Source organism: Trematosphaeria pertusa (assembly GCF_010094035.1).
Source record: "Trematosphaeria pertusa strain CBS 122368 unplaced genomic scaffold BU26scaffold_14, whole genome shotgun sequence".
NCBI lineage: Eukaryota > Fungi > Ascomycota > Dothideomycetes > Pleosporales > Trematosphaeriaceae > Trematosphaeria > Trematosphaeria pertusa.
In genome coordinates, this window is record NW_022987225.1 from 54,531 (window position 1) to 81,679 (window position 27,149).

General features: G+C 55.7%; 4 protein-coding genes across 4 annotated transcripts; all 4 read left to right on the plus strand.

Moving 5' to 3' along the window:
- The first annotated feature begins 430 nt into the window (after positions 1-430).
- Positions 431-2,982, plus strand: BU26DRAFT_463098 (uncharacterized protein). The gene is made up of 5 exons (XM_033825113.1): positions 431-867; positions 920-1,127; positions 1,178-1,575; positions 1,625-2,626; positions 2,678-2,982. Exons 1-5 carry the CDS (start codon positions 592-594, stop codon positions 2,873-2,875), a joined length of 2,082 nt encoding a protein of 693 aa, XP_033679547.1. The 5' UTR covers positions 431-591; the 3' UTR covers positions 2,876-2,982.
- A 179-nt stretch (positions 2,983-3,161) lies between these two features.
- BU26DRAFT_79979 (uncharacterized protein) lies at positions 3,162-4,489 on the plus strand. Its single transcript, XM_033836354.1, has 2 exons — positions 3,162-3,817; positions 3,948-4,489. The coding sequence occupies exons 1-2, from the start codon at positions 3,289-3,291 to the stop codon at positions 4,334-4,336; spliced, it is 918 nt and encodes a 305-aa protein (XP_033679548.1). The 5' UTR covers positions 3,162-3,288; the 3' UTR covers positions 4,337-4,489.
- An 864-nt stretch (positions 4,490-5,353) lies between these two features.
- Positions 5,354-5,943, plus strand: BU26DRAFT_522369 (uncharacterized protein). Its single transcript, XM_033829773.1, has one exon. It carries the CDS (start codon positions 5,461-5,463, stop codon positions 5,875-5,877), a length of 417 nt encoding a protein of 138 aa, XP_033679549.1. The 5' UTR covers positions 5,354-5,460; the 3' UTR covers positions 5,878-5,943.
- Positions 5,944-6,429: 486 nt separating this feature from the next.
- Positions 6,430-14,088, plus strand: BU26DRAFT_80049 (uncharacterized protein). The gene is made up of 3 exons (XM_033836355.1): positions 6,430-7,230; positions 7,281-13,606; positions 13,653-14,088. Exons 1-3 carry the CDS (start codon positions 6,516-6,518, stop codon positions 13,737-13,739), a joined length of 7,128 nt encoding a protein of 2,375 aa, XP_033679550.1. The 5' UTR covers positions 6,430-6,515; the 3' UTR covers positions 13,740-14,088.
- The last annotated feature ends 13,061 nt before the right edge of the window (positions 14,089-27,149 follow it).

Genomic DNA, 27,149 nt, shown 5'->3' on the forward strand with positions numbered 1-27,149 from the left:
CAGAGGCTGCCGGGTGGAGAGATGAGCCGCAACGGGATAGCCCTAACTCGTATTCCGAGCTCTTATGGGTATCTCCTCGTTTGGCGTTGAGGCGCCGCCGTTGACACGTCGGTAGTGCAGCAAGCTTTACGCCCCGTCGGCAGCGAATGGCGACATCTCAAGTACCCGATCCGATTTCGGCAGCGATTCTGTATCGTTGAGGGCTACGGGAAGTTGGGAACGGATAAGGAAGAAAAAAGCGTAGACGTGTTTGTCGACGTGGGATTTCCTAGGGCTGAAGCATTGGAAGAGTTACCGTACCCCGCTTCGGTCCCAGGCTCGAGCATGCGCTTTTGAAAAGCCGCTATTCCGTTTCGGCAAGGTCCTCGCGAAGGCGAGATGGCGCGCGTTGTTCCGAGATACGGAAGGTGGACGGTCCACACTTCTTATCGTCAACTCAAACAGAAGGAGCGTCTGCGTCCGCGTTAGGTAACATATTCGCCCTGCACAAACACATCCTCTTCCGCGGAGGGCTATACAAATACCGCACAGTCGGTTGTTCCCACCTCTTCCTCTAGTTTCATCTTCTTGGTGTTCTGAAGGAGCTTCAAAATGTCTACCGAAACGGTCGCCACATCTGCGTCTCTGCGCCTCGCCAAGAGCATTCCGTCACACCCTCTTGCGCCTCTTGAAGCCGCCGAGATCACGTCGGCGGCGGCGATTATCAAAGCCTCATGGCCGGCACATACGGACCTCCATTTTAAGGTTGTGACACTGGAAGAGCCTCCGAAGGCGGAAGTAGTGAAGTACCTGGATGCCGAGCACAGCGGGAAGCCTTTGCCGTCAATTAGCAGGAAAGCCTTTTTGAACTATTACATCCGCAACACGGTACGCTACCAGAGGTGCAATTTCAGGCATTAGAGGCTAATTGAAATGATAGAACAAGTTTCACGAGGCGATTGTAGACCTGACGTCGGGTCGCGTGCTCCACAACGTTCTCCTGGGACCGTTCGTCCACGCAAATGGCGATGGCGAAGAAATTGTAGCCATTGAGAAGGTAGCTCTTGCAGACGAGGGTGTGAAAGATGCGATTGCAAAATTGCAGCTTCCTGAAGGCACAACGGTGATCAGCGACCCCTGGATATACGGTACGTTTTGTGATAATTAGAGTACCAGGAAGTCTAAGCTGACGAATTAGGTTCCGATGGCATCGGCGATGAGGAAAGACTGTACCAATGCTTTCTCTACATGAGGGACCCAATGAACCCTTCAGAGGCGGATTCAAACCACTACGCATTGCCACTGCCAATCTCTCCTGTCGTCTGCACGGAGAACATGACGGTGATCCGGATCGACATCCTGCCGACTGGCCCAGACAACACGATCAAGCCTTTAGGACCCTACCCGATCCACCCACCAAACGAGTATATTCCAGAGCATCAAACCCTCCGAACAGACCTGAAGCCGCTGAACGTCGTTCAGCCTGAGGGTGCCAGCTTCAAAGTCACTAAGGAAGACACGTCGAACGTTCTTACCTGGCAGAAGTGGAAATTCCGGGTCGGATTCAACCAGCGAGAGGGCATGGTTCTCTATGATGTGAGTAATATCCCCGCAGATACAGCGTTTCTGGTTCTGATTGTTCTAGGTGCGCTACGACGGCAGAAGCCTCTTCTATCGCATGAGTCTGAGCGACATGAACATCCCATATGCCGACCCTCGGCACCCTTACCACAAGAAGTCGGCGTTTGATCTTGGCGATGCTGGCGCGGGTATCATGGCCAACAACCTCAAGTTGGGATGCGATTGCTTGGGCTCCATTTACTATCTCGACGCCGTGCTTTCGGATGACAAGGGTGGCGTCGTCCCGATGGAAAACTGTGTCTGCATCCACGAGCAGGACGCTGGAATCGGCTGGAAGCACACCAACTACAGAACCGGCCGTGCCGCTGTCGTTCGCTCCCGAGAGCTGGTTCTTCAATCGATCATCACCGTCTCGAACTACGAATATATCCTCGCATTCATCTTCAATCAGGCTGGAGAGGTCGACTATGAAATTCGCGCGACCGGGATTCTAAGCACGCAGCCGATTGATGAAGGTGTCGAGGTCCCATTCGGCACTGTCGTCCACCCCGGAGTCCTTGCGGTCCATCACCAGCACATCTTCTCGCTGCGTGTCGATCCATTCCTGGAGGGGCAGAACAACCGACTGGTCTATGACGAAGCCTTCCCCATGCCGCGGTCAGACTTCAATCCTCATGGCATCGGCTACTACGTGCAAGAGACCGTTGTCGATCAGTCGGGCGGGTACGATATCGAGTACAACAACAACCGCACCTTCAAGATTCAGAATATAGATGTGCGCAATCCTGTAAATGGAAAGCCCGTAGCATACAAGATCCAGGCACCACCATTCCAGAAGATCTTGTCCGACAAAGATAGCTTCAACTACAAGCGAGCCGAATTCTCTGACCACAATATCTACGTCGTCAAATACCGCGATGGCGAGCTGTACGCTGGAGGAAGGTACACCAACCAATCAAGAGGCGGTACGGGTGTGAGAGCATGGGCGGATAGGAAGGAGAACGTGAAGGATACCGACTTTGTGCTGTTCATTCAGGCCGGCCTCAACCATATTCCGAGGATCGAGGTAAGTGCTCGCTCTCTGTTCAACTGGATCCAGTCTCTAACTGTTCAATAGGATTTCCCGGTCATGCCTTGCGAGATCTTGAAGATCCACCTGAAGCCCGTTAACTTCTTCGATAAGAACCCGGCATTGGATGTACCGCCGAGTGAGCAGGGCTTCAACAAGAGCTCATTACTTAGCGAGCAGCACCACCAACCTTCCGTGGAGGCGACCGTTGGTAAGGACGGCGCGTGCTGTGGGCCGAAGCTATAAACTCGTTGTCTAACGACGAGCGTGCGTGTGGTATACCGGAGATAGAATTGCGGCTTGCGGGCGTACACATAGAATTGACGCAAGCTCGACAGTATTTATTAATGAACGAAATCCATTAGTGATCCATCAGTCTGAAGTGTTTCAGCAACCAATACTTCTCGGTCAACCTCTGGGCCGGAGGGAAAGTGCAACCGGCGGAAAGACGACAAACTAGGTTTAGCGTGCCAAGACTTACCAGGGTTCCACAACAAAGCTGGAGGCTCAACTCACTAAAGTTCAAAGGGCTCCTCTATACACTCACCCATTATTCAATACAAACCACCACAACCTCATATCGCTCATTAATCGAGAAAGGATACCAGTCTCAGTTATCAACCAATACCCAAAAAAGGACTCCAGGATCGGTTGTCGCGATGCCGCCCAACGACAAGGCCGGGCGCGTCGTTTTCATCGGCAATATTCCCTATGGCGGCACCGAAGAGCTCATTGTCGAGACGCTCGGTCGCGTTGGCCAAGTTCTCAACTTCCGCCTCGTGTACGACAAGGAGACGGGCCGACCCAAGGGATTTGGCTTCGCAGAGTTCGCCGACGCCGACGCAGCAGCCTCCGCGGTGCGCAATCTGAACGACTACGAGGTCATGGGCAGGAAACTGAGGGTAGACTGGTCCAACGACAATGGCGCCGGCGATAATGCGCCCACGAGCTACGCTGCCCCCAGTGCGCCGATTCCTATGAACGGACAACCCGACCCAGCGGCCGGTGCGCAGTCGGGCGCGCTTCCTCCTCTCCCGCCGGGCGCAGAGCTGGCGCCAAATGTCACCGTCCCCGATGCTATCTCGCGCACGCTGTCTACGCTCCCACCCTCCCAGCTTCTCGATATTCTCTCGCAAATGAAGGGCCTGGTCATGTCGGACCCTGGCAAGGCAATGTCGCTCCTCCGAGGTATGTATGCTATGTTTCAATTACGGCTCTGCCAAAGCCGCTCCCCACGACCTCCTCCATGTCTAGCAACCCAAGTCACGGGTTTGACACGCCTCGCCATTTTATGAATTGCTGATGTGTACCTTCGTAGACGCACCCCAGCTCGCGTACGCCATATTCCAGTCGCTCCTGCTTCTCAACCTCGTGGACCCCAGCGTGCTGGGCTCGCTCATCGAAGCTCCCGCAGCTGCTGCCGCGCCTCCACCCCAACCCCAACCACCAGTCCCACAACCGCAACCTCCTCGCAACTACCCAGTATACCCACCACAGCCGGTTCCGACGCCCCCTCAGGTCCAGGCACCTCCACCACAACCGTATGGACAGCCTCCGCCTCAGCAGCCACAGCCCGCTGTGGATCCACAACAGGCGTACGCTCAGATCTTGGCCATGACTCCGCAGCAGGTCGACGCCTTGCCGGAACATGTTCGCAATCAAGTCATGCAGCTACGGCAGATGCTCATGGGTGGCGGGCGACCGTAGTGTGATTTCCCATCTTGGCTTGAGCAGAGCGTCGAGGAAGAGTTCGATGGAAACTATATCACATACCCCAAAAGCGTTTACTTGGAGAGACCGGTTTCACCTGGGGCAACGTCTGTCGGAACGCCTTCAGAGAGCTCGACTGCAGATTGGCCAGTCTATTTCGATGCGCTATTGGACAGTCCTTCACTCTGCTATGATTGGTCTCCGGATGATCCAGCAGAGCAGTGGATTATCCCTGATGCGTCCTCCAGGAGTCCTTCAACCGATGTTTTTTGGAGCCCTCCCTCCCAGCAGTTCATTTCTTGTATGTCTTCACAAAGCTCCCCACCGGGGTTGTCGGTCGCCCCTATTACTCGTCCTAAGAAAGGACGCGGCCGTCCAAAAGGTGCTAAGGACAAAGTGAAGCGGCGCCGGCCGGGGCAACCAAAGCCCCCAAAGCCTGTGCTTAAACGAGGAAAGGCTTCTCACGTGGGAATCGTTTGAATAGCGCGGAGATGGGGTTTGCCATTCATGGCGTGGCACTTGATCTTCGCGTATGTCCTAGCATGCAGCTACGGTGTGTGTACCAAGGCGATTGGCTAGGTGCTGCATATAATGGGTGCCTGTTAGACTGGATCATTCGTAGCGTGCGAGATCCTCAGGTAGCTAGGTACCACCTTCCTTGATTGAATAAAATTCGAGTTGCAAAAGTCATCGCCGGTCGTTCTGTTATCGTCTCTCGCTCTATACTCAATTCGAGGGTCAGGGTCTTCCTCTAGTTGGTGGAGCCTTTTCTCAAATACGATATCTGTTGAATCATCTCGCATTACGCTTTCAGGAAAATGACCTAGCCTTACGCCCTATACATGATTGCTGTTTGCAAGGTTTGAGCTAGGCCGAGTGAGTTCGGTTCACGCCCTGAGATAGATGTCAGCCGCCCTTCTCAAGCGGAACTCCGCAGACTATCCGCATCCTCCCGTTGAAGTTAACTTCGACTGAGTCACAGACGTAAAGACATAAAAGACATGGTAGGCTGTTGCATCGATCAGCATATCTCACTACAGCAGCAAGCAAGAACTCTACCGTCGCCTTCCCTTAATCAACACAGCTCACATCAACAACACCCTACCGCAACTACCATCGAGATGCCCTGCCTTCCCATCGACTACGACGCCCTCGCCGCCGTCTCCAGCACCCACGACCCCAGCAAGCCCATCTACATGCTCAACCTCTGGAAATACCGGCCAAGCGCCGTTTACGCCTCTGAGCACGCCGCTCTCGCAGGCCAGCCATGCACCGGCCGCGAAGCCATGGATCGCTACATCACCGCCTTGCGCCCGCTTCTTCCACAGGGTGTTGGGCGTATCTTCAGGAGCGTGCCGATTGCGTCTGTTATTGCGCCGAAGGGCGAGGAATGGGATCTTGTGGCGATCAATAGGTACCCGACGCTTGAGGGGTTTAGGGAGATGCTGGAGAGTAGGGAGTATAGGGAGAGGGCGCTGCCACATCGGGAGGCGGGGTTGGAGGAGTGTCGGTTGGTTATGTTGGATAAGATGGAGTGAGGAGTGCACTCACAGTGTTCCCCTTGCTTGATCTCAGAACGTCTGTTCTTTACTGCGCGAGGAAGTCGGGATATGCCCGTCGGATCGTGGTCGAAACAAGCTTCTGGGCAGGAATGTTTCCACGCTTAGCTTCTGAATCCGAATCCCATTATTCCCGCGCATACTTCTAACCGGCATATATCTCTAATACATCCTCTGCGTGCATTGCGCATAATGCGATTTCTTTTCGCAGTGTTTCGCGTCGCTCAGCGAATGGTGGCGTGGTGCCGCCGAAGCGCGGTCTCATTGGCCCAGCCACTCCCCCATACGGCGATCGCTGGCAGGGATCCGGTCTGACCTCCACCAGCAGCTCGGCTCTTGCCACAACAACTCAGCTATCGGCGGGCATCGAAGGACCGGTGAGGGAGAGCGTCCGCCTGCACTTCGAGCGACCTGCATTCCAGCGTTTCCTGCCCGGATACCATAGCCTGTACAATATAACGACATGACGACGTGACGACGCCGCTTCCGATAATTTGAGCTCGACATTCGATACCCAAGCATCCCACGTCGAAAAGCGCTTCGATTTGCGCCCGAAGCTGTAATTTTCCACAACGCGCATGTACACTGCGACCGGAGCCCCCAGCTGAGCCGCCGCCATGTGGAGCAAATTGACTGGCAAGAGCGATAGCTCGTCTCCAAAAGATGATCGGGATAAGCGGCGCGAGTCTACGCGTCGCTCGAAGGCCTCCGAGTCGGTCGTCTCCTCTAGTTCGTCCAGAAGGCCTTCGGGCCGTGATCAGGACCGCGAACCGCGAGCAAGCTCCCGCCGCTCCCATACAGCTCCCGAGTCCGTCGCGTCCTCCTATGCTACCTATGCCACAGCCCAGGACGGCATGCGTCCAAACGCCGACCTATACAGCGACCCGCGAGACGAGGACTATGCACGGCGCCGCCGCGACGAAGACCGGGACGACCACTCGAGCTATTCACGCCGCGACCGGAGCAGAGACAGGGAGTCTCGAAGGGAAGACAAGAAGAAGGACAAGGACAAGGACAAGGACAAGGATAAGCGCGAGAAGCGGAAGAGCCGGTCTGAAGCGGGCAACTCGCGTCCTCAAGAAATTGTAGACGGTCCTAGAAGGGAAACGAGGTCTGTCAGCGGCCAGATTGAAACAGGAGGTTTCTCGCCCTTCCCAGGACGGACGGGCCCGCCCCTAATGTCCGGTGCGCTCCCGGCTGGCACAATGTCTTCCCACGTGCCCGACCAGTTCCCCGGCCAGAATCCCTCGCAGTACGCGGCGCCTTACATGCCAGGCATCGGCCATACCGACTCGTTTGGTGGCATTAGCCATACTGATTCCTTTGGCGAAGGTATGTCATTCTTATATCGGTCAAGGTTATGTCCACTGACTCCCGCCTAGCTGCGGCATACTACGGCGACCAAGGAGAATCTGTCCAGCATCAGCCTGGCGTGCGACCAGACCGCCCTTCGGTCATCATGCCTCTGGACACCCCGCACCTCATGAGCGCCTCTGCGCAGGCTATGCCCGTCGCCGACACTGGCTCCGGCGCGGCTGCCGAGTTTTATGGAACTGCTAGCACAGATATACCACCTGCAAAGCCGCCGAGACCTTCGTCAATGCCGGGTGGCTTCGTCGACGACGAGCCTTCACATCAGAAGCCGCCGCGACCGGCGTCATCGAAGCCGAACAGGCCTGGCAAAGCCAGCTCAGCAGCTGCGCTTGCTGGCGGAGCTGCTCTAGGCTATTCATTGGGCCACAGCTCCTCTCACACGCAACATTCCACAAGCTACACAAACGGTGCCCAGGGCGCTTCTGCATCCACGTACTACAACGCTGACAACGCCTCCATCGCAGCGACTGATGGGAGTCAAATTCCCACTTACTCCGAAGCTATGGCGGGCGCACCACCTCCAAAGCCACCAAGACCGGGAAAGCCAGAAAAACAGCCCTCTGGATCTTCGCACGCTGGATTGTATGCTGCCGGAGCCGCGGGTCTAGCAGCCTACGGCCTACATCATCACAATTCGCATCATCATCATTCATCTCCCATGCCTGGTGCGTTTCCCGGCGGACAGTACGACGGCGTTTCACCTTCACCGGGTCCATTCATGTCTGGCGGCATGGCTCATAGGCATGAACACAGGGGCCCTGTGTCCAAGTTTGCGGACTGGTGGAAGAATTATGACGACGTGCGCAAGATGGAAGAGTATACCGAGTATATTGGAGTCTGCCGAGGCTGCTTCGATCCACGCTCTTCTCCCATGGATGCCCCACGAAAGCATCATTACAACCGGAAGCGGTCTAGCGAATTCCGCCCTTCTGGTATTGAGAAACAGTCTCGGTACGGTCTTTCCGAGAAAGCCTCACGTTCCTCGCTATCTGGTGATGGGAAGCGTGACAAGCGAAAGAGCGGGAGCGCGACGGGATGGCTCGCTGCGGGACTCGGCGGAGTTGGCCTTGCCCAAGCTGGAAAAGCACTCTGGAGCCAGAATAGGGACGATTTCGACGATACATACAGCGTCAAGTCCGGAAGGCATACTCGTTCCAGCGCGTCCTATCGAAGCCGTAGCCGCTCTCGCGACCGCAAGCATCACTCTTCCAGCCGCTCCGAGATTCGACATAGGAGCAGCTCTAGAGACCGGATGTCTAGGCTTTCTGTTGGTGTGACGGGTGACCGCAAAGACTACAAGATCGTTCGGCATAGGTCACGCTCGCGGTCAAGCTCTCGGTCGCGGTCTCGTTCTAGGGATCGCAAGCCAGGTCTCCTTGGTGCAGCGGTTGGGGCAGGGCTTGCAGCATCCGCTGTTGGTGCTTCGCGGCGGAAGCATCGCAGCCGTAGCCGTAGCCGTTCTCGCTCACCCCAGAAAGTATTCGTGCGTCACCGAAGGGATAGCAGCGACCATGATCGAAGGCATTCCAAGACTCACCGCGTAAGCCACAAGTCTTCTCGAAGCTCAATCGGATCTGGTTCTTTGGTCGATATGTCGCAACCACACAGGACCCAAGGCGGATTCTTGGGCGGCTTCTTCACTGCTCCTCCACCCAAGGAGAAACGTCGCAAGACTCATACCCCCTCCAAGAAAAAGAAGGGCTTCTTCAATTTTGGCAACGCATCATCGTCGTCATCAGATGATGGGTTGGTGTTCGGTGCTGGATACGACAGAAGAAGAAGACGGTCTACGCGACGCAACTCGGACGAGAAGCTCAATGCCACTTTGGTTGGCCTCGGCGCTACCGCAGCTGCTATTGCCGCTACAAAAGCGGCACGCTCCAAGGGCAAGCATCGGCCCGAGGTTGTGGCAGTGCGAGAGCGTCATCACCAACACAAAGGCAGCGATTATCGTCGAACCGGTTCATCATCTCGATATGGTGATGAAGACGCCGATGGCTGGGAAGATTTGCCCGAAGAAGAGACTTCTTCCGACTCCGGTGGAAGCATAAGCTCTGGCCTTGCCTTTGGCGATTATGATTGGAAAAAAGGTAAGAGCCAAGAGTCTCTGGCATCAAGTGCTTCCGGCACCAACAAATGGAGTTGGCGTTGGGGCAGCAAGAAGAAGAAAAAGCAACCCTCCAGCGAGAGCTTGTACAATGCCGGCGTGAACACGTCTTTCGTAGGCCCTGCAGCCGCTGGTGCCGTTGCAGGGGCAGCAATTGGCGCAGGTCTGAGTCGGCATGATAGCAGTGCGAGCAGTCTACCGTCTCTCCAGAATGTCTACCCAGTCGCATCGAACGATCCTACGACTTTCGACGCTAGACGCACTAGCTCTGTTCCTACTCCTCAACCCCTTATTACCTCAAGGCCTGAATCCATGAGCATTCAACAGCCTCAGCCCATTCATCAGGTCCCAGGCGCTATCTACTCGACGCACGCCCCTTCGCAACCCAGTTATGTCGCCCCGAGCGGTCCTCCGGTCTTCTCCCAGATACCCTCTCAGCCGTATCCGCTGCAATACCAGCCAGGATTTGGCGAAGCTCCTCAGCGTGCAACCGCACCGCCTCTTCCACGTCGTGCTAATTCCTCTCCTATACAGCCCTCCTGGAAGCGTGACGCCGCGATTGCTGGAGTGGCTACTGGCATCGGAGCTGCTGCTCTTGCTTCTGCCAAGAACAAGGATCGCGTGCCCAGCTCCCCTTCGAATGTTCGCTTTGATTTGACGAAGGAACAAGCGAAGAAGGAGGATCGTCAGCGCCGTAAGGAGGAAGAACGCGTGGAGGAAGAGCTGCGACGCCGCCGCGAACGGGAACGTCACGAGGAAGAGGACCGTAAGGAGCAGGAACGGCGGCGTCACGAGCTGGACCGTCAGCAGGAGGAAGCTCGTAGGTACCTCGAGGCCGAGCGTCTAGCCAAGATCGAAGCGGAACATCGCGAAGCCGAGAAGCGCCGGGAGCGAGAAGAGCGGCGTGCTCGTGAAGCTAGAGAGGCCGAAGAAAGGGAATACAGGGATCGAGAAGCTCGCATTGAAGCGCAACGTCAGGCGGACATCGAGCGCGAAGCTGAGCAAATGCGTAAAGAGCGTCGGGAAACGGAACGTCGAGAAGCCGAAGTACGTGAGCGCCGAGAGCGTGAAGCTCGTATCGAAGCGCAGCGACAAGCGGGTATCGAACGCGAAGCCGAACAGACCCGAAGAGAGCATAGAGAAGCAGAACGTCGAGAAACAGAGCGTAGGGACGCTGAGAGACGTGAGGCCGAAATCCGAGAAGACGCCGAACAACGTCGCCGAGAACGTGAGGCGCAAGAGTATTCCGAGCGTTACGAGAGCGATCGCGAACGACGCCGGCTTGAGCAGCAGCGGACCGGAAGCTCAGTTGCCAGTGATGTGCGACGTAAAGAGGAAGAGCTCGCAGAGCGCGAACGCCCCATCGTGCAGCCAGACACTTGGAAATCTACAGCAGCAGCGGCTGCTGTCGCCGGAGCAGCCGCCGCAATCACAAGTTCCGCTATATCATCGCGCCGCGATGAGCGGCCTCCTGCGAGAACCGTGGAGCCGAGCGTCAAGCATGTGGCCCCAAGCGCAATCGTTCAAGACTACACGGACGAGGACATTTTTGATCCCGATATCTTCAAGAAGCATACCGCTCGTGAAGTTCTTCAGGATTGGGAGGACCGGTACATGGTCAAAGAGGAGCCTGTCTCACAAGCAGACTTTTTTGCACCCAAAGAGCTTCTTGAACATAGCGCTCCCGTCGCCAAAATTGATCCCAACGAAGGAGCTACCGATATGCACGTGTACCACGCGCACGACGATTTCGATCTCGGTCCGCCCAAGGCTCCGCCTTATCCTCCTTCCTACTCGTTCACCGCTACCAAAGACGGCCGAGGCCCTCTGGCTCCTCCTTGGCCTGTGCCTTCTTTGAACCTTATCCAGCCTACGCCGCCAGGCAGCAGGGCCAACTCTATCCGGGCTCCTTCACCGGTAGTTGAACCCAAGGACGAACCCAAGAAAGAGGAGTCGAAACAGGAAGATGCGGCAAGGCGGAGTGCAAGGGTTAGCTGGGGCGAGAATCAGTTCCACAACTACGAGGTACCTACTCCTGATTCCTATCGCGAGCAGTTCATCTCAGATCGCGACTTCAAAGACCAGCCAAAGCATTCGCAGGATGAGATTGTGGTCGTGGCCGATTCTCCTGAGACCGGCAAGCGAGCGACGTCCTATAGGCCAGAGATCCCTACGAGCACTCAGTATGTCCCTGATCAAGAAGAAGATAGCTGGGCTGGCACCATGTCAAAGAAGGCGAGCAAGAAGGACAAGAAGAAGGCCAAGGTCGCCGCGGCTGCGGTAGCTGCGGCAGCGACAACAGCAGCAGTCTTGGCTCGGGATGAAAAGCCAGACACTTCTTCTACGATCAGCGACCCGTTCTCCGATTCGCATGCCGCGAGCGTCCCCTCGTCGATTCCATCGTCAAGTGGTGTCTACCAAGCTCCTTACTACGAGTCGGTCTCGGATGTCGGCGTGCGGCCGTCCAAGCCCAAGGGCTTCGTTGAGGGCGAAATCACGGAAGAGCCAGAACAGATGCATATTCCAGGTAGCTTTGATGAAGAGCTGGTACCCGAAAAGCCCACAGAAGACGAATGGGCCATTCCGACTAAGAAGGGCAAGAAGGGAAAGAAGAAATCGAAGAGTACAGACGATGACATCCTCGCCAAGGACAGCCCACAGTCGAAGTATGTCCCAGAGCCCGATTCAGCCAAAGAGCTAGCTCCTGAGCTAGAGGTCAAGCTTAGCAAGAAGGAGAAGAAAAAGAAGGGCAAGGCAGCGAAGCGCGCAAGTTCTGACAACTGGGAGGACACTGAATCAAGCCAACCTGATACACCTGTCCTTGAACGCGACATCAGAGATATCGAGCCTTCGTATACCGCCTACTCTCCTGCCAAGCTCGCGGGAGGGACTGACGAGGGACGTGTGGATCGAGGCCCTTCCTCATCCAGCGCTACAGCGGCTGCTACGGCTGGTGGTCTTGCCGGCCTGGTTTCTGCAGCCATGAAGCAGGACCAAGATAGGATGACTTCTGACTTGGAAACTGCTCGGAAGAACCTCGAGTTTGCGGACGAGTACAGCGCACCCAACGAGTCTGTTTCTACGTCAAACGGCTCGCGTGGGCTGGACGAGAGCGAGAGAAGGATCTCATTGCCTAGTACTGCCTTCCACGATGTCGAAGAGCTGGTGGACGCCAAGACCCCGAAGAAGAAGAAGAGGCACAGCAGCGGGAAGTGGTCTCCTTCCGTAGGGTCTCCTCTCAAGACTGAGCTGCAATACGATGACTACGTCGGAGCCGCGGTCGGGCCGACCGTGTTTAAGGACGAACCAGTCGTTGAGGCACCGAAAGCTCCTGCCGGCTTAGGAATGACTGACATAACGCCAGCCACCTCAAGAGGCGTCCACGACTCTGGCTACTATGCGCCTGATGATGAGGTACGGGATAATACCGCAGAAAGAGATTCAGACGAGTTCTTCTCTGCTGGCTCAGATGACAGGAAGAAGTCCAAGGGGAAATCTCGGGAGTCGGATAGGTATGACGACCGCGACACCAAGTCGGTTGCCTCTTCTGGCAGCAAATACGACGAGCTCGACCGCGAAGAGAGACGTCACCGGCGTCGAGAGGAGCTCTCCGAAAGCCGCGACCGGGGCTACGAATTCGATGAGGGCGATCGCAAGCGTAGGCACCATCGGCGACGCGAGACTGATGAACGATCCGACGACTGGGACACGAAGTCTACGATCTCAGAGTCGCGTTCTGAACCGAATGGGGAACGTCGACGTAAGCACAGGAGACGGGAGAGCGAGCGGAATGGCTCTCCTGAAGGCCGTGTCCGATCATCAGCTGCCTCAGATCCTGGAGATCTATACGAACGTGAGCACAAGTCTAAGCGTAGATCCAAGCGGGACAGCGATTTCGATGATAGTGCGTCCGTGGTTTCTTCAGCGCGCCACGACGAAGAGCGCAGCTCGAAGAAAGACAAGGAGAAACGATCTAGCGGGCTCTTTGGGCTGTTTAGCAAATCGAAGGAGAGTGTACCGGAGGCATCTAGCAAGTCTTCGAAGTCGAGGGATGAAAACGATGACGACGAGCGTAAACATCGTAGGAAAAAGCACCGGGACCGCGGTTCGACATACGGGTCGGATGACGACGACGTGCGCTCTACAGTGTCTTCCGGCAGCCGCCGTGAGAAACGAAGGAGCCGCACCGACAGTTGGGACGAAGGTAGGGACGCCCTCGATGCAAAGGTACATTATTCCTCCCCTTTGCTGCGTTATTATTCATCATGCCGAGATACTAATGGCATATCTTTACAGGACCGCAGCACTCAGCGCGAAAGGTCTAAGGACTCACAATATGACGAAGACCAGTCTTTTTTAGGGGATCGGGCAGTGGCAGCCACACCACTGCCCGAAAGTGAGGCTACGTCTCACGACCTGGAATATCATCAGGACAGTGGCATCCCCGGGGATCGACCCGAATACCCTCTCCCTACTCTCGACGACTCTCATCCTTTCCCACGCGATTCCCGGGATGTCGAGCGTCCTACAACGCCAACACCAGTCGAAGACAGCCGCGCTTTGCTGACCCGTCTTACTGGCTTGCCGCCCTGGCAGTTGGAAGCTTTCCCGGACGAGCTTCCACCTCTGCCTGTGTCTCGACCGACCTCTCCGCATCTGTCTCCTGAGCAGACTCGTCCGTCGCCTCTTTCGGAACGCCGTCTGTCTTCTACGGCAATACCTATTCGCTTCCGTAGGCCTCCTGCATCGCCTGGCGTGCAACGCGACCTTACTCTGGACCTTAAGAATGTCCCTAGCCCCGGTAGTTCACCACTCCGTCCACAAGGCCCTCGGCATACCAAGTCTCATTCCGGCGAATTCAAGCACTCCCGCGAGTACAGGCCTTTATATTTAGTGGAGCGCAATCGTAAGTCCGCCGAAATCGAGGAGGCTCTACCGGCCCTTCCATCAAGCGGCAGCCCTTCTCGAGCCTCTTCCACCAATGGAACAGAAGATGAGTACCAATCCGCGCTCGAATCGCCTCATCTGAGTGGGAGCGATAGCTTTGAAGGGTCTTTCATGGATACCTTGGGCTTCGTATCTCCACCATATCCTGGTCCTGAGCTGCAACATCCGGAACTTCAAGACCGTGAGATCGAAGAGCTTCCTGAGTCTCAGCAGACAACCCCCAAAGCATCATCGTTCCCAGCTGGTGTCCTGCAGCCTCGCAAGGATGCCGCGCCGCCTGCGGATGCCCTTTCTGCTGCTCTCGAAGGGGCTAAAGAAGATCCCAATGGTCTCGACTTGTCTTTGGAAGAATCTGTCATTCTGCAGAAAGGCTCGTCACGACCGGCAAGCCCTCTGGCTCCAAGTCCACCTATCGATGATTCCAAGATGAGAGATATCCCGAGACCTTCCAGCGCCGATCCATCAGCCTCAAAGTCATCGTCTCTGCTACAGGAAGCCGCATTTGGTGCCGTAATCGGGGGTGCGGCTGCGACTGCGCTGAGACATCGATCACCGTCTCCTGCTGGCTACGACTCTGACTTTATGGGCGGAGAACTTGACCAGGAGACCATTGACCTTGCGAGCAAGTCGATCCCACCTCCAGAACCCCAAGAGCCTGAACGCCCAGCGCTCTCGCGCACGCCTTCGTCAGCCTCGACGAAGGGAAAGAAAGGCAAGAAAGGATCCAAGGGCAGGAGCATTGATCTGGGAACCGAATCGCCCAAGAAACTCACCGCTGAAGATCATCAGAAGATCCGGGAACTCGAGACGGCTGACGCCGTGGAGGGATGGTTCAGCGCACCCGTAGAGGAGCCCCAGCCTATCGAAGAGAAGCAGCCCGAGCCTATTCAAGAACCGACCGAGCCTGATCCAAATCTCCTACGCCGCGACAGCAAAGGGAAAGGTAAGAAGAAGAAGGGCAAGGGGAAGAAGGGTTCTATCTCAACGCCTAGCGAATCTCCCGCACCCACACTGACCGAGGAAGCGCCTGCACCTTTGGCAAGCTCATCACAGTACGTCCCGACGTTCGTCGAGAACGAAGAGGACTGGGTCAAGAACCGTGCTGCATCCATTATCACGGATGATGCTACGCTTGTGGGCGAGCTGGGCGCTAGTCAATATGCGGGTTCGCCTGAGGCGTCTTCGAAGGAGTTCCGCCGACAGAAGATTCTGGACACTACAGCTCCGCGAGGCGAGGACGATATGGATGTCAGGCAAGCTGCGGTCGACAGTAAGAGTTCGCTTCAAGAATTGCTTGGTCCCGAACTGCACAGGAAGATCTCCGAGAGCAAATTGACGGGCATCGAGGGTCCAGCTGAGCAAGAAGAGAAGCCGGTTGATCTCTGGGCCGCTACTACTCCGAGGTCTGAGCAGGATATCTCTGTGCAACCTGAGGCAATTGCCCCCATCTCTACGGACACGGAGATCAAGCCCCGTGATGTTCTCTCAGAAGCCTTTGCCGAGGAAGAGATCGCGCCCGTTCAGAAAGGCAAGAAAGGGAAAAAGGGCAAGAAGGGGAAGCGAGAAAGTCAACAAATCGAAACTTCTATCCTTCCCTCCGAGCCGCTGCCTACCAAGGAGGAAGCTATTCTACCCGCGCCGGGATTGCAACAAGAGCAGGTGGAGCATGAGATCCTACAGCCGGCGTTCGCAGACGCTGGCGAGGCGTCCAAGTACCTTGCTCCCTCTGAATCGCTACAGATTGCTCAGCCAACCCAGCCAGCTGATCTCCCAAGCGGCGATAAGCCGGTTGATGCTATGGATTTCTTGGTTAAAGATGCCACACCTAGTCCTCCAGCACCTCTCCAAGAGACTAAGGGAGTTGTGCCTGAGCCTACTCTGCCTGTTCCTTCAACAAATATTTCCAGCCCCGACCAGCCTGTCAATGCGATGGATTTCTTGGTCAGAGAATCTGCAGAACCCAGCCCTGGGCCTTTTGGCGAAGAAAGTAAAGAGATCGTCTCTGAGCCAAGCACTATGACAGATGTTCCGGAAGGTCAGCCCGAAGTGCAGTCTGCCCCCACGACATCTGCCAATGAGGCCGCGGCATCGTGGGGCAAGAGCCTTTTGGGTGCCTTCGGATGGGGACGGAAGAAATCACAGCCTTCCACTCCCGAGCCGCGATCGCCTGCTGTGGTTCCTGTCGTTGACGAGAAGAGCATAGAGCCTGCAGCATTACCGGAGTCCATCCAGCCCCTTGAGCCAGCCACTCTTCCGAGCGCCATGTCGGAAGTTGTACCAGACACAGAGACGTTTCCAACACCTAAGGATGTCACAAGTGAGCTATCTGCGGAGGCGCAACAACCTTTGCCGGAAGTCGAGGCCTATGTCGAGAAGGAGCCCGATCGCGACCTTGCCCAAACCGCTACCGAGGTGCCAACTGATGGCGACAAGGAGATCTCCGAAGAGGCAACACAGATTCCCAGGGAACCTTCTGTCCCGGTCGAAGAGGACGAGTGGTCACTACCATCCTCCTCTAAGAAGAAGGAAAAGAAAGGGAAGAAGGGCAAGCGTGGAAGTGTCCAAGTGTCTGAACCCGCCGAACTGGAAACTACGACTTCTTTGGAGGCACAAGAGGAGGTTACGTTTGAGCGAAAGCCGGAAAAGAGGATACCTTCAGAGCCACAGCCCGCAACGGAAGACGAATGGGCTACACCTAGCAAGAAGGGTGAAAAGGGTAAGAAAGGCCGTCGTGAGAGCACACAGCCTTTAACGCCCATCGAGGGCGAGCCAAGTACCCTAGCACCAGAAGCCGAACAAGAACCGCCCGTTGTCGCCGCTTCGGAGACGTCTCGCGACCTTAGTGTGAGCGAAGAGACTTCCCAGACCGAGCTGGTTGCTGAAGCTGAAACTACCCCTACGCCTGTTGCTGCGATTCAAGAGGACGACTGGGCATTTACCCCAAAGAAGAAGGGCAAGAAAGGCAAGGGAAAGAGGGCCTCACAGGCGTTCGAAACTGCGCCCTCAGAGCCTTTGATCGAGCATCAACCGAGCGACCAGAAGGTTGCTGATGCCCCGAAAGAGCTTGAGCGCCGTGTTGAGGGCCCTTCTACCGATCTTGAACCAACGTTGTCCGCTGGGGACATTCCGTCTGAGGACATTGCGACAGCCATCGAGCCGCTTGCCGAGGACGAATGGGCAATGCCTTCCAAAAAGGACGAGAGGAGGAAGGGCAAGAAGGGAAAGTCGACTGGAGCTGAGCCGGCAGTCGTTCCCGAACCTTCTCAGACGACCAAGGACGTTGATATTGACTTGCCTACTGAAGAAGAGGAATCTCGTGAAGTTCCGAGGGCTATCGAACAGGTAGCTGAGGACGGATGGGCCATGCCTTCTTCGAAGAAAGATAAGAAAAAGAAGGGCAAGGAAGGAAAGACTGGCCAGGATGTCCAACCGGAGCAACCTTCGACACCCGTTCTCCCAGAGCCCAGTATGGAGGGAAGTCTATCCACATCCGTTCCTGAGGAGCCAGCCCAAGATATAGCCCAGTCCTCTGAAGCCATTCCATCTCGGTCAACAGTTGAGCCCGTCGTCACCGAAGATAAGCAGCTTTTGCAGGCTGTAGAGCCTCTCGCAACAGAGATCATTCCGAGTGAACCGATGCAAACTCTTGAACAGTCTGCCCAGTCCATTCCTTTCGAGCCTCTTGTTGAGGCTCGCGACGAAATGCCCGTTTCTCGGCCTGTAGAGCCTCTCCTTGCTAAGCCCGTCGTCGAGGGAGAAGTGATCGACGAGAAGACTGCCTCTCATCCTTCTGCGCCCATTCCTGAGCCAGTTGTCGCTGAGTCTGGCGTTGACAAGCTGGTTGTTACAAGGCCCTCGGAGTCGGCTCAAGAGAAACCTACAATCGAGGGAGTTGGAAACCTTGTGACTGATGAGCCAACCATCTCGCAACCTTCAGAGCCGGTCGAGGACGAGTGGGCGGTGCCGCTTTCTAAGAAGGATAAGAAGAAGCAGAGCAAGAAGGGGAAGTCTGCCTCCGGCGCCGCGACGCCAGTCGAACCGGAAGTCGAGCCTACTTCTCGAGATCTAGGCTTCAGCGACGATCGTCTTGCTCCTTCTCAGCTTACGGAGATTCAACTAACTTCTCAGGACGTCCTGACCGATGTTGAACCGCAGCCCAGTGCCGACCTAGCTCAAGAGCAAGTTCAAGAGCGTGATTGGGCTTCGCCGCCATCTGAGAAGGACAAGAAGGCTAAGAGGGGCAAGAGTGCCTTGTTTGAGGAAGAGCCAGCTCCTGGAATCGCTCCTGAAGCTAGCAGCACTGAGACTGGCCCTTCTGAAACTGTTCAAGAAATTCTTCCCAAGCCACCCAGCGAGACTGCCGCTGATGACGAGTGGGCTGTGCCCTTGTCTAAGAAGGACATGAAAAAGAAGAAGGGCAAGAGGGGCGCGTTTGAGAGTCCTGCTCCTGAACCCATCTCGACGCCCACGGAAGAGGTGCTCCCCCTCGAAGACCAGCCTCTATCGCAACCAGAAGACCTTCCTAAGACCGTTCGCGCTTTGGCTGAGCAGCCACTCCCTGAAGCTCAAGCAGACATTACTCGCAACGAGAAGGAACAGAAGCAGGAGGATGCGGACGAATGGGCCCCTATCTCCAAGAAAGACAAGAAGAAGGCCAAGAAAGGAAAGCGAGCTTCTCTGCTCGACAGTGAGCGGTCATCGCCAATCGCAACACCCGCCGAGGAGGTTCAAGAAACGCCTTTGTTTGAGCAGCCCATCACATTGCCGACAGCTTCTGAAGAGCAGAAGGCCGAGGTCCAAGAAGAGGAATGGACACCCCTTCCTAAGAAGGACAAGAAAAAGGGTAAAAAGGCGAAGCGCGCTTCCACGTTCGAGAGTGAGCCGGCTACACCTGTCGAGACGCCCATCCAAGAGCTCAAAGAGTTTCCTTCGGATGAACAACCACTATCAGCTCCTCAGGGCGAAGATGCGAAGGATAACCTTGCCCAGGAAGACGAATGGGCATCAATCTCGAAGAAGGATAAGAAGAAGGCTAAGAAGGCCAAGCGAGCTTCCGCGTTTGAGAGTGAGCCAGCTACACCTGTTGAAGAAGCCAAAGAGCTCCCGCTGGAAGAGCGGTCAATGCCCCCGGTCCCTGAAGTCCTCAAGGACGAGCAAGTCCAGGAAGAGCAGAGGCAAGCTACAGACAAGATCACAACCTCAGAAGGCGAGATGGTTCAACCAGACATCCCTCTTGAACCCTATCAGGACATCGCACCTTTGCAGACTGTGCCATCCCCCGCCCAGATAGAGCAGTTTCCCGAAGGCACACCAACAGTACCTCTTGCCGAGGCAGACAAATCTTTTGATGTTCCATCTGCAGGGCTTCAGCCAGAACTCCCATCGGTCAGCACAGATATTCCCGAATCGAGACAGTTGGAGATGACTGGACAACTACCTACGCCAAACGAGCCCCAGGAAGCAACGGCCGATGACTGGGATTTTGCTCCTGCTAAGAAGGGGAAGAAAGGCAAGAAGGCACAGAAACGGGAATCAGTCATCGAAGAGCCTGCACACGAGGTTTCGACCACCGTTGCTAACATTGAACCCGTTCCCGCAAACATCAGTGTCCCTCTTCAAGAGACGGAACTCATCTCTCAAGCTCCACGATCCGCTCCGATTGATATAGGCGAGCTAGTTAGATCAAATATGCCGGAGCCCGTTCCTCAAGCAATTGAAGAGACCACGAAGGATATTTTTGTTGAGCCTCCTTCCACGACTACGACGCAGCCTGAGGAGGCAGGCGAGGACGAATGGGGCTTCGCTTCTTCGAAGAAAAACAAGAAGGGTAAGAAAGGCAAGCGTGCATCTACCTTTGACGAGCGCGCCGAAGAGTTGAGCGTTCCGGAAGTCGTTACCACGACACCAGCCGAACAAGAGGTTGTAGAGGAGAAGCTGACCAATATGCCTGACGAGCCTATCCCGCCTGCTGTGGCCAATCTCGGCGTCGAGAGCAGAGTAGAAGAGCCGGCTACCGAACTTGATGCCGCTCAAGCTACGCGAGACACCTTGCTTGAAGATAGGAAACTTTCTTCTGAAGCTGCCAAACCTATCGTCACGGCGCAGCGTGAGCTTCACCAACCAGAAGAACCAGCGGCCGATGAGTGGAGCTTCACTTCTAAGAAAGACAAGAAAAAGGGGAAGAAAGGCAAAGGAAAGCAATCTGGCGTTGCGACACCCACTGAACAGTTCATGCCCGAAGGCGTACCTGAACCAGTACAAAGCCAGATCCCTTCGCAGCCGGAAGAGGCGCAAATTTCAGCCAAGGCGGAACAGCCTATCGAGGACGAATGGAGCTTTACGTCTAAGAAAGACAAGAAGGGTAAGAAGGCCAAAGCTAGACTCTCTGGCGCTGCAACGCCAATCACTGAGTATGTGCCTGATGTATCGGCCGAGAGTTCTCGAGATTTCGCTCCTGTGGAGGCACGTGACTTTGACGAAGCTCAGCCAACAATTGCGCCCGCTGTCGAGCAGGAAGAAGTTGCGCCCAATAAATGGGCCTTACCTTCCAAGGAAAAGAAGGGCAAGAAAAGCAAGAAGTCGGGCACGTCCACGCCAGTCATCGAACCCATCCGGGAAGAGATACCTGCCCGTGTCCTTACACCTCAGGACGAGCTAGTCCCTGCAGAGGAGCGCGAGATCGAGATGCAGGAACCAACAGTCACGCCTTCTATCGAGCCGGAGACATCCGTCGACGAATGGGCTCAGCCATCTACGAAGGGCGATAAGGGAAAGGAGTCCGCAACCTCGACGGAGGGCCTTGTTGAAGTCCAGACAGAAGAACAGACCCAGCCTGAGCCCTTTATAGAGGAGAGCAGGGAAGTTGAGGAAGTGCAGCCTGCCACCGAGCTCATTGAAGAGCCTCTGCGAGATGAACAGCCACAAGTCAAGCAACCTCCCGAAGAAGTTAGCCAAGCCGAGGACACGCAGTTAGAGCAGCCAATCCAGGAAGCCAGCCAAATCGACGATGTCCCACGTTCCATTGAGATCTCTCCCGTGGTGCCGGCTGAGGAGCAGCCCCAAGTCGAGCAGCCTATTGAGGAGATCAAACAGGTCGAGGAAGCTCCGCCTTACACTAAGCCTCTTCTTGAATCGCAAATCGAGATCGCCGCTCAACCTGAGCAGCTTCCCGATGAGAGCAAGAAAGTCGATGATGTTCAGCCTACAGTCGTGCCGTCAGCCGAGCTCGAGGACGAATGGGCTTTGCCCCCTTCCAAGAAGAAGGGGAAGAAGAGCAAGGGAAAGAAGTCCGGTACCGCAACGCCGATCGTTCAAGATATGCCCCAGCTTGAGGGAGATGTCGAGCAGAAGCTTGAACACGACATACTTCAGCCTACAACTACGCCGTCCGCGGAACAAGGGGAGCCGGAAATGGACGAATGGGCTATGCCGTCTTCGAAAAAGAAGGGTAAGAAGGGCAAAGGCAAGAAATTCGAACCGCAAACTCCGGTGACGGAACCTTCTGAAACCGTCTTGGAAACGATCCAGGTGATGCCAGAATCTACTGAGACCCAGCCGACCGAATTAGATAAGATCCTGGAACCTTTGGAGAGGGAGCGGCCTGCCATATTCGATCAAGAGAAGGTAGTTGAGGAGCCTGAGAAGCCTGTGCTAGGTCGAAAGCTCAGCAAGAAAGAGAAGAAGGGTGAGAAGAAGGCTACGACTTTCGCTTGGGATGAAGAGCTAGATTCTGAGAGCAAGCCATCTATTCATGAACAGGCCAGCGAGAGTCTTCCCGCGGAGTCGACTGAGCGAGCACCGACTGTCGCTGTTGACGTTGACGTTGAGGCAGCGGGAGACCGCGAAATCACCCCAATCGACTCCACCCAACTTCTTCCGGAAGACCAGCTTCCTACCGACCAAGCGCCTTCCATCGAGCTTGTGCCTGTCGCGGATGTACAAGATCAAGTCCTGACCACGACAAAAGAGCTCCCCATTGAACGCAGCGAGACCCAGCCCCGAGAGGTCACTGCTGAAGATGAATGGTCTTCGCCTGCGCCAAAGAAGGAAAAGAAGGGTAAGAAAGACAAGAAGAGCAAGCGACAGTCTACTACCCTCGACTGGACTGATGAAGTCGAGCAAAGGCCTTCTGGAACTCCTACCTCGCCTAAGAATGTCATCGAGCAGCAGCTCGAGCAAGCTGTGCCTGAATCGGCACAGCTGCTGGAAAGTCAGGATCAGGCTGGTGGTCTTCGTGCCCTTGAGCAGCCCCAAGATGCTAGCCGCGAGCTTGTCGAAGAATCTCTCCCCCGATCTCTCTATGTTGAAGAGGCGGCCGCATCGCCAACACCATTTGTTCCCCAGACTGAGGCCGTGGAGCCTGCTACTGAACAGGTTATCCCGCATGACGAGACAATCATCCAGCCGAAAATCGCTCCAGAGACAGCGAAAGAGCCTGAACCGGACGATGAGTGGGCGCCTCTTAGCCGCAAAGCCTCCGAGAAAGGCAAGAAGGGAAGGAAGGCTAGGGGCACGACTTCCCCATCTCTCGACCTGGGCGAGGAGCCCAGCATACCAACGGCTGTTGAGAATGAGCAACCAATCGAGCCATCGGCGTCTGTACCCCTTGCCGAGACGCCTATAGAGCTAATGGCCGCTGATGAGGCTCAAAAGGACGAACCAGAAGATGAATGGGCACTACCTTCTAAAAAGTCAAAGAAAGAGAAGAAGAAGGGGAAGAAGAGCAAGTCGACTTCTGGTGCCGCCACTCCCACGATCGAGAAAGAGCTCGAGGCCGCTCCCGCTAGCTTAGCTACGGGTGACGTTTCTCGCGATGCCCACCTACCTTCGACCGATGCCATGCCCCCTACCACAGAGCCTGAAATAGCTTCCCCAAGCGCTCCTCGAGATCTGCCGGAGATACAGCTTCCAATTGAGCAGCCGTCGGATATCCTGCGTGAGCTGCCCTCACAAGTTGTTCCTTCCTTTACGCAACAGGTCGAGGAGGCTAGGGAGTTGCAGCCCGAGGAGGCCGAACGATCTACCGCAACCGTGCAACCTGTTCAACCAGACCAACTGCCCGTTCAGGAACCCGAAAAGCCTAAGAGCTTGCTAGAAGTTACAGACATCGTTGAGCGCCCCGCATCTCCACCGCGATCACCTATTCTCGAGAGCGTGCGGGAAGCTCCATCTACCGTCGAAAACTTGCCCTATCCCAGCAGCCTTGAGCAACACGAGGACGTCTTCCACGAGGTCTCGAGCCAGCAACAGGATACCATTCCCACGCTTCAGCCCACCGAAGCTGATGTTCAGACTAAGGGATTCAAAGTGGGCGAGCTCTCACCTTCCCTAAAGGCTGTACTGGATGAAGCCGCCGATCTCAGGAAGCGAGCCGAAGCTCTTGATCAAGCCTCGCTTGCTCATGACGAACCAAAGCCTTCAACGTCTCAGCCCACATCAATGTTCGACATTGCTCGAAAACTTAGCAAACAGGACAAGAAGGGGAAGAAGGGCAAAGGTACTACTTTCGATTGGTCCGAGCCCACGACCCTAGTTGCCGAGCCTGAGACGCTCATTGGGACCAAGGAGCTTGTGGAAGAACCACCCAAAGAAGAGCAGTCCACCGCCTACGTTCCTTCTCGCAAGCTGAGCAAGAAGGAGAAGAAGATGGCTGGCAAGGCTGCTGCACTTAGCTGGGACGAGCCCTCAGAAGAGACTACGCCCATCCCTGAGGCCCGGGAGCCCGTGCTTGAGCAGCCAACAGAAGAGACGGTACTCATCCCGGAGAGCGCTCAAGAGGTCGAGCAGAAGGATGCAAGCGGCTTCAGCACACAAACGCGCAAGCTCAGCAAGAAGGACAAGAAGGCGAAGGAAGCCGCACTTGTGTGGGATGAGCCAGCTGCGGAGGTCGCAGAACCCACTTCAGTTCGTGAAGTCCGAGAGTCCGAGCAGAGCACGACGGAACCGCCATTCTTTACAGAGCAGCAAGATATCCCCGCAGTTTCAGAAGAAACGCCTACGTTGCCTCGCAAGCTCAGCAAGAAGGACAAGAAGAAAGCCAAGCAAGCTGCGTTCGCATGGGATGAACCTGAGGCGGCGCCTGGCCCTAGCGATGTCACTCCTTTGCCTGAGGTCTCAGAACCTGCAGCCGTTGAGGATTCGTCAATACCTCTTATGACTCGGGATGCTGCCCCAGAAACGGTTAAGGATGAGATCGTCGCCGGCCCACCACTGGAAGAACAAGCGCTAAAAGACCAAGTGCCGAGCCCTTCAGTTGGCCAAGAGCCTCTCCAAGAACAAGAATTCATACCGACCGAAGTCTGCGAGGTTTCTCAACAAGCAGAGCCAGTGATCGCTCCCCAACCGGGGCCACTCCAAGAGCCTGAGCCAACCTATAAAGCCTCCCATGAAGTCGTCCAACGAGATGTCTCGCTTCCTGCGGACGTCCACGAGGCCGTGGAGATGGAAGAGTCCAATGTCCCAACGCCAATCGAGGATGAACCTTCCTTTGTTCCTGCTTTGACACGCAAGCAAAGCAAGAAAGACAAGAAGGGCAAAGCCGCAACATTCGACTTCTCCGAGCCATCTCCTGCTGAGGAGCCAACCACGGGTTTAGAAGCTCAAGTGACTACAGCAGCCGATGACTTCCTGCCTCAGCTCAGCAAGAAGGATAAAAAGAAGGGCAAGAAGAGGATTCCCACGTTCGACTGGAACGAGCCTAAAACGTCTGAAGTTGTGCAGCTTCCGGCGGATGCGCCGACCGAACCACAGGTCGAGATTTCGGAGCGAGACGTGCGAGTAGTACCCATGATGCCTGAGCCCGCTCACGAAGAGGCTGTTGATCGAAGTATGCCACTTGAGGAGCCCAAAGTCTCTGCCCTGGAATCGAACGTAGAAGGCGAACAGGCTTCTGTCGGCATCTCCGCAAGCCAACCAAGGCCCGAGCCCGAGGAAGAATGGGCACTCCCAGCCAAGAAGAGCAAGAAGGAGAAGCTGAAGACAAAGAAGGCTTCTACCGCGTTCGACGAGCAAATTGAGGTTGAACAGCGACAGCTCCCAGAGGAGGTTGTTGAAGCCCCAATTGAGCAACCTTCTGAAGTGTTTCCAACCGCGATGGTTCGCGAGACAGTCCAGCCGGCTACAAGCAAGACCGTGGATACCTCTACACCAGCCGTTTCTACGACACAGGCTCAACCATCGCTACCAGCTGCACCCTCCATCCCTTCTAAGAAGAAGATCAAGAAGCACAAGCTCGCGGCTATGTTCGAGCCCGATACGCCAGAGAAGATTGTACCACCTCACCGTGAGCCGCCCAAAGTAAAGCGACCCATCGTCAAGGATGTTCCGGACGTTGCCCGAGAGACCATTCAACCCTCTGAGCATGGAACCTCAGAGCCAGCTCTCGTCGCTCCAACTTATGCAGAACCCGTCTCTAAAGCCTTTTCCGAAGCCCAACCTCGTGCCAAGTCACCTGAACAAGAGATTGACTTCGCCGCTACGGTTGCTGCAGGCCTGAAAGAGTCAGGCTTCGACACTAACCTAGTACTCAACGATCCCTCATTCCACCGACCGGTCTCCCCACGGGGTGTGCGCGACATTGGTCCTGAGGAAGAGATTGCGGCTGCTAGAGATGAGGCCAGCAAGTCCAAGTTTAGCACTATGGGCCGCTCACCATCACCAACTTCGCCGAAGACCGAGCTGGTCAAGGAGGTAGAGCCAGAAGTCGCTCGGCCTGATGCTTTCTCCGCTACGACAGAAAGGGCGTCCTTCAACCCAATGGACGTACTCAACGATCCTGCCTTCCTGCAGCGCAAGTCTCCGCCCGGCGTGCTCGAAGAAGCCGACCCAGGTGAGCTTTGGTCTTCGTCCAAGAAGGACAAGAAAACCAAAGGCAAGAAAAAGCGCGCCTCGATTACGCCCGTGGAAAGCGAAGAACGCGCAATCGATCAGACCGAGACGATTACGGCGGCGCCCTCCGACGACAAGAACATTATCGAACCAACTCCAGCAGAACCGGTGGACACAGCACAACCGACCGAGCCGCCCGTAGTGTCCAGCCAGCCTATAGAACCTATCGAAACCCCACAAGCCACGCCCATTATAGAGGAGCCGGAAGAGTTCTGGGCCACGACGTCAAAGAAGGGCAAGAAGGTGAAGAAAGATAAGAAGCGAGCGTCCACAAGCCAGGAAACCGTCCAGACTCCGGCCGTTGAGGCTCCGGTAATTGAGGCTCCCACGGATGTGCCTCTTACCGTTGAGACTCCGGTTGACTTAGCGACGAGGGATGCTAGGCTTGAACAATCCTTCCAACCGATCGTGGAACCAAAATTCTCGCCAGTACCAGAAGGGGTGAGCCTGGCGGAGGAAGGTAACTCATCGTTCGATATGGCGCAGTCGAGAAATTTATATCTGCAACGTGATCAGCCTCAACCCGAACAAGTCCCAGAAGCTACCGATGATATCTGGGACGAGCAGCCAAAGAAGAAGGGGAAGAAGGGCAAAGGTAAATTGAAGCGCTCCAGCACGATGGAGCAGGCAATGGAATCTGAGCCACCTTCAGGTGCAATCACTCCGTTCGAGGAGGATCTGGAACAGCAGAAGGCGATGGAGGAGGGCACCGTTGAGCCAGGACGACTGGCAGTGGAGGATGATTGGACATCGTCAAAGAAGAAAGGCAAGAAAGCTAAGAAGGGCAAATTAGGAGCGGCGGCTCTTGCTGCAGCTGGTGCAGCCGCCATTGGATCGATGGCACTTGGGAAGGAGGAGGAGGACAAGAGGAGCTTGGGAGCGGAGCAAGTTACAGAGCTTCCTCCCACTTTCGACCAGGAACCGAAGTCTCTAGGTA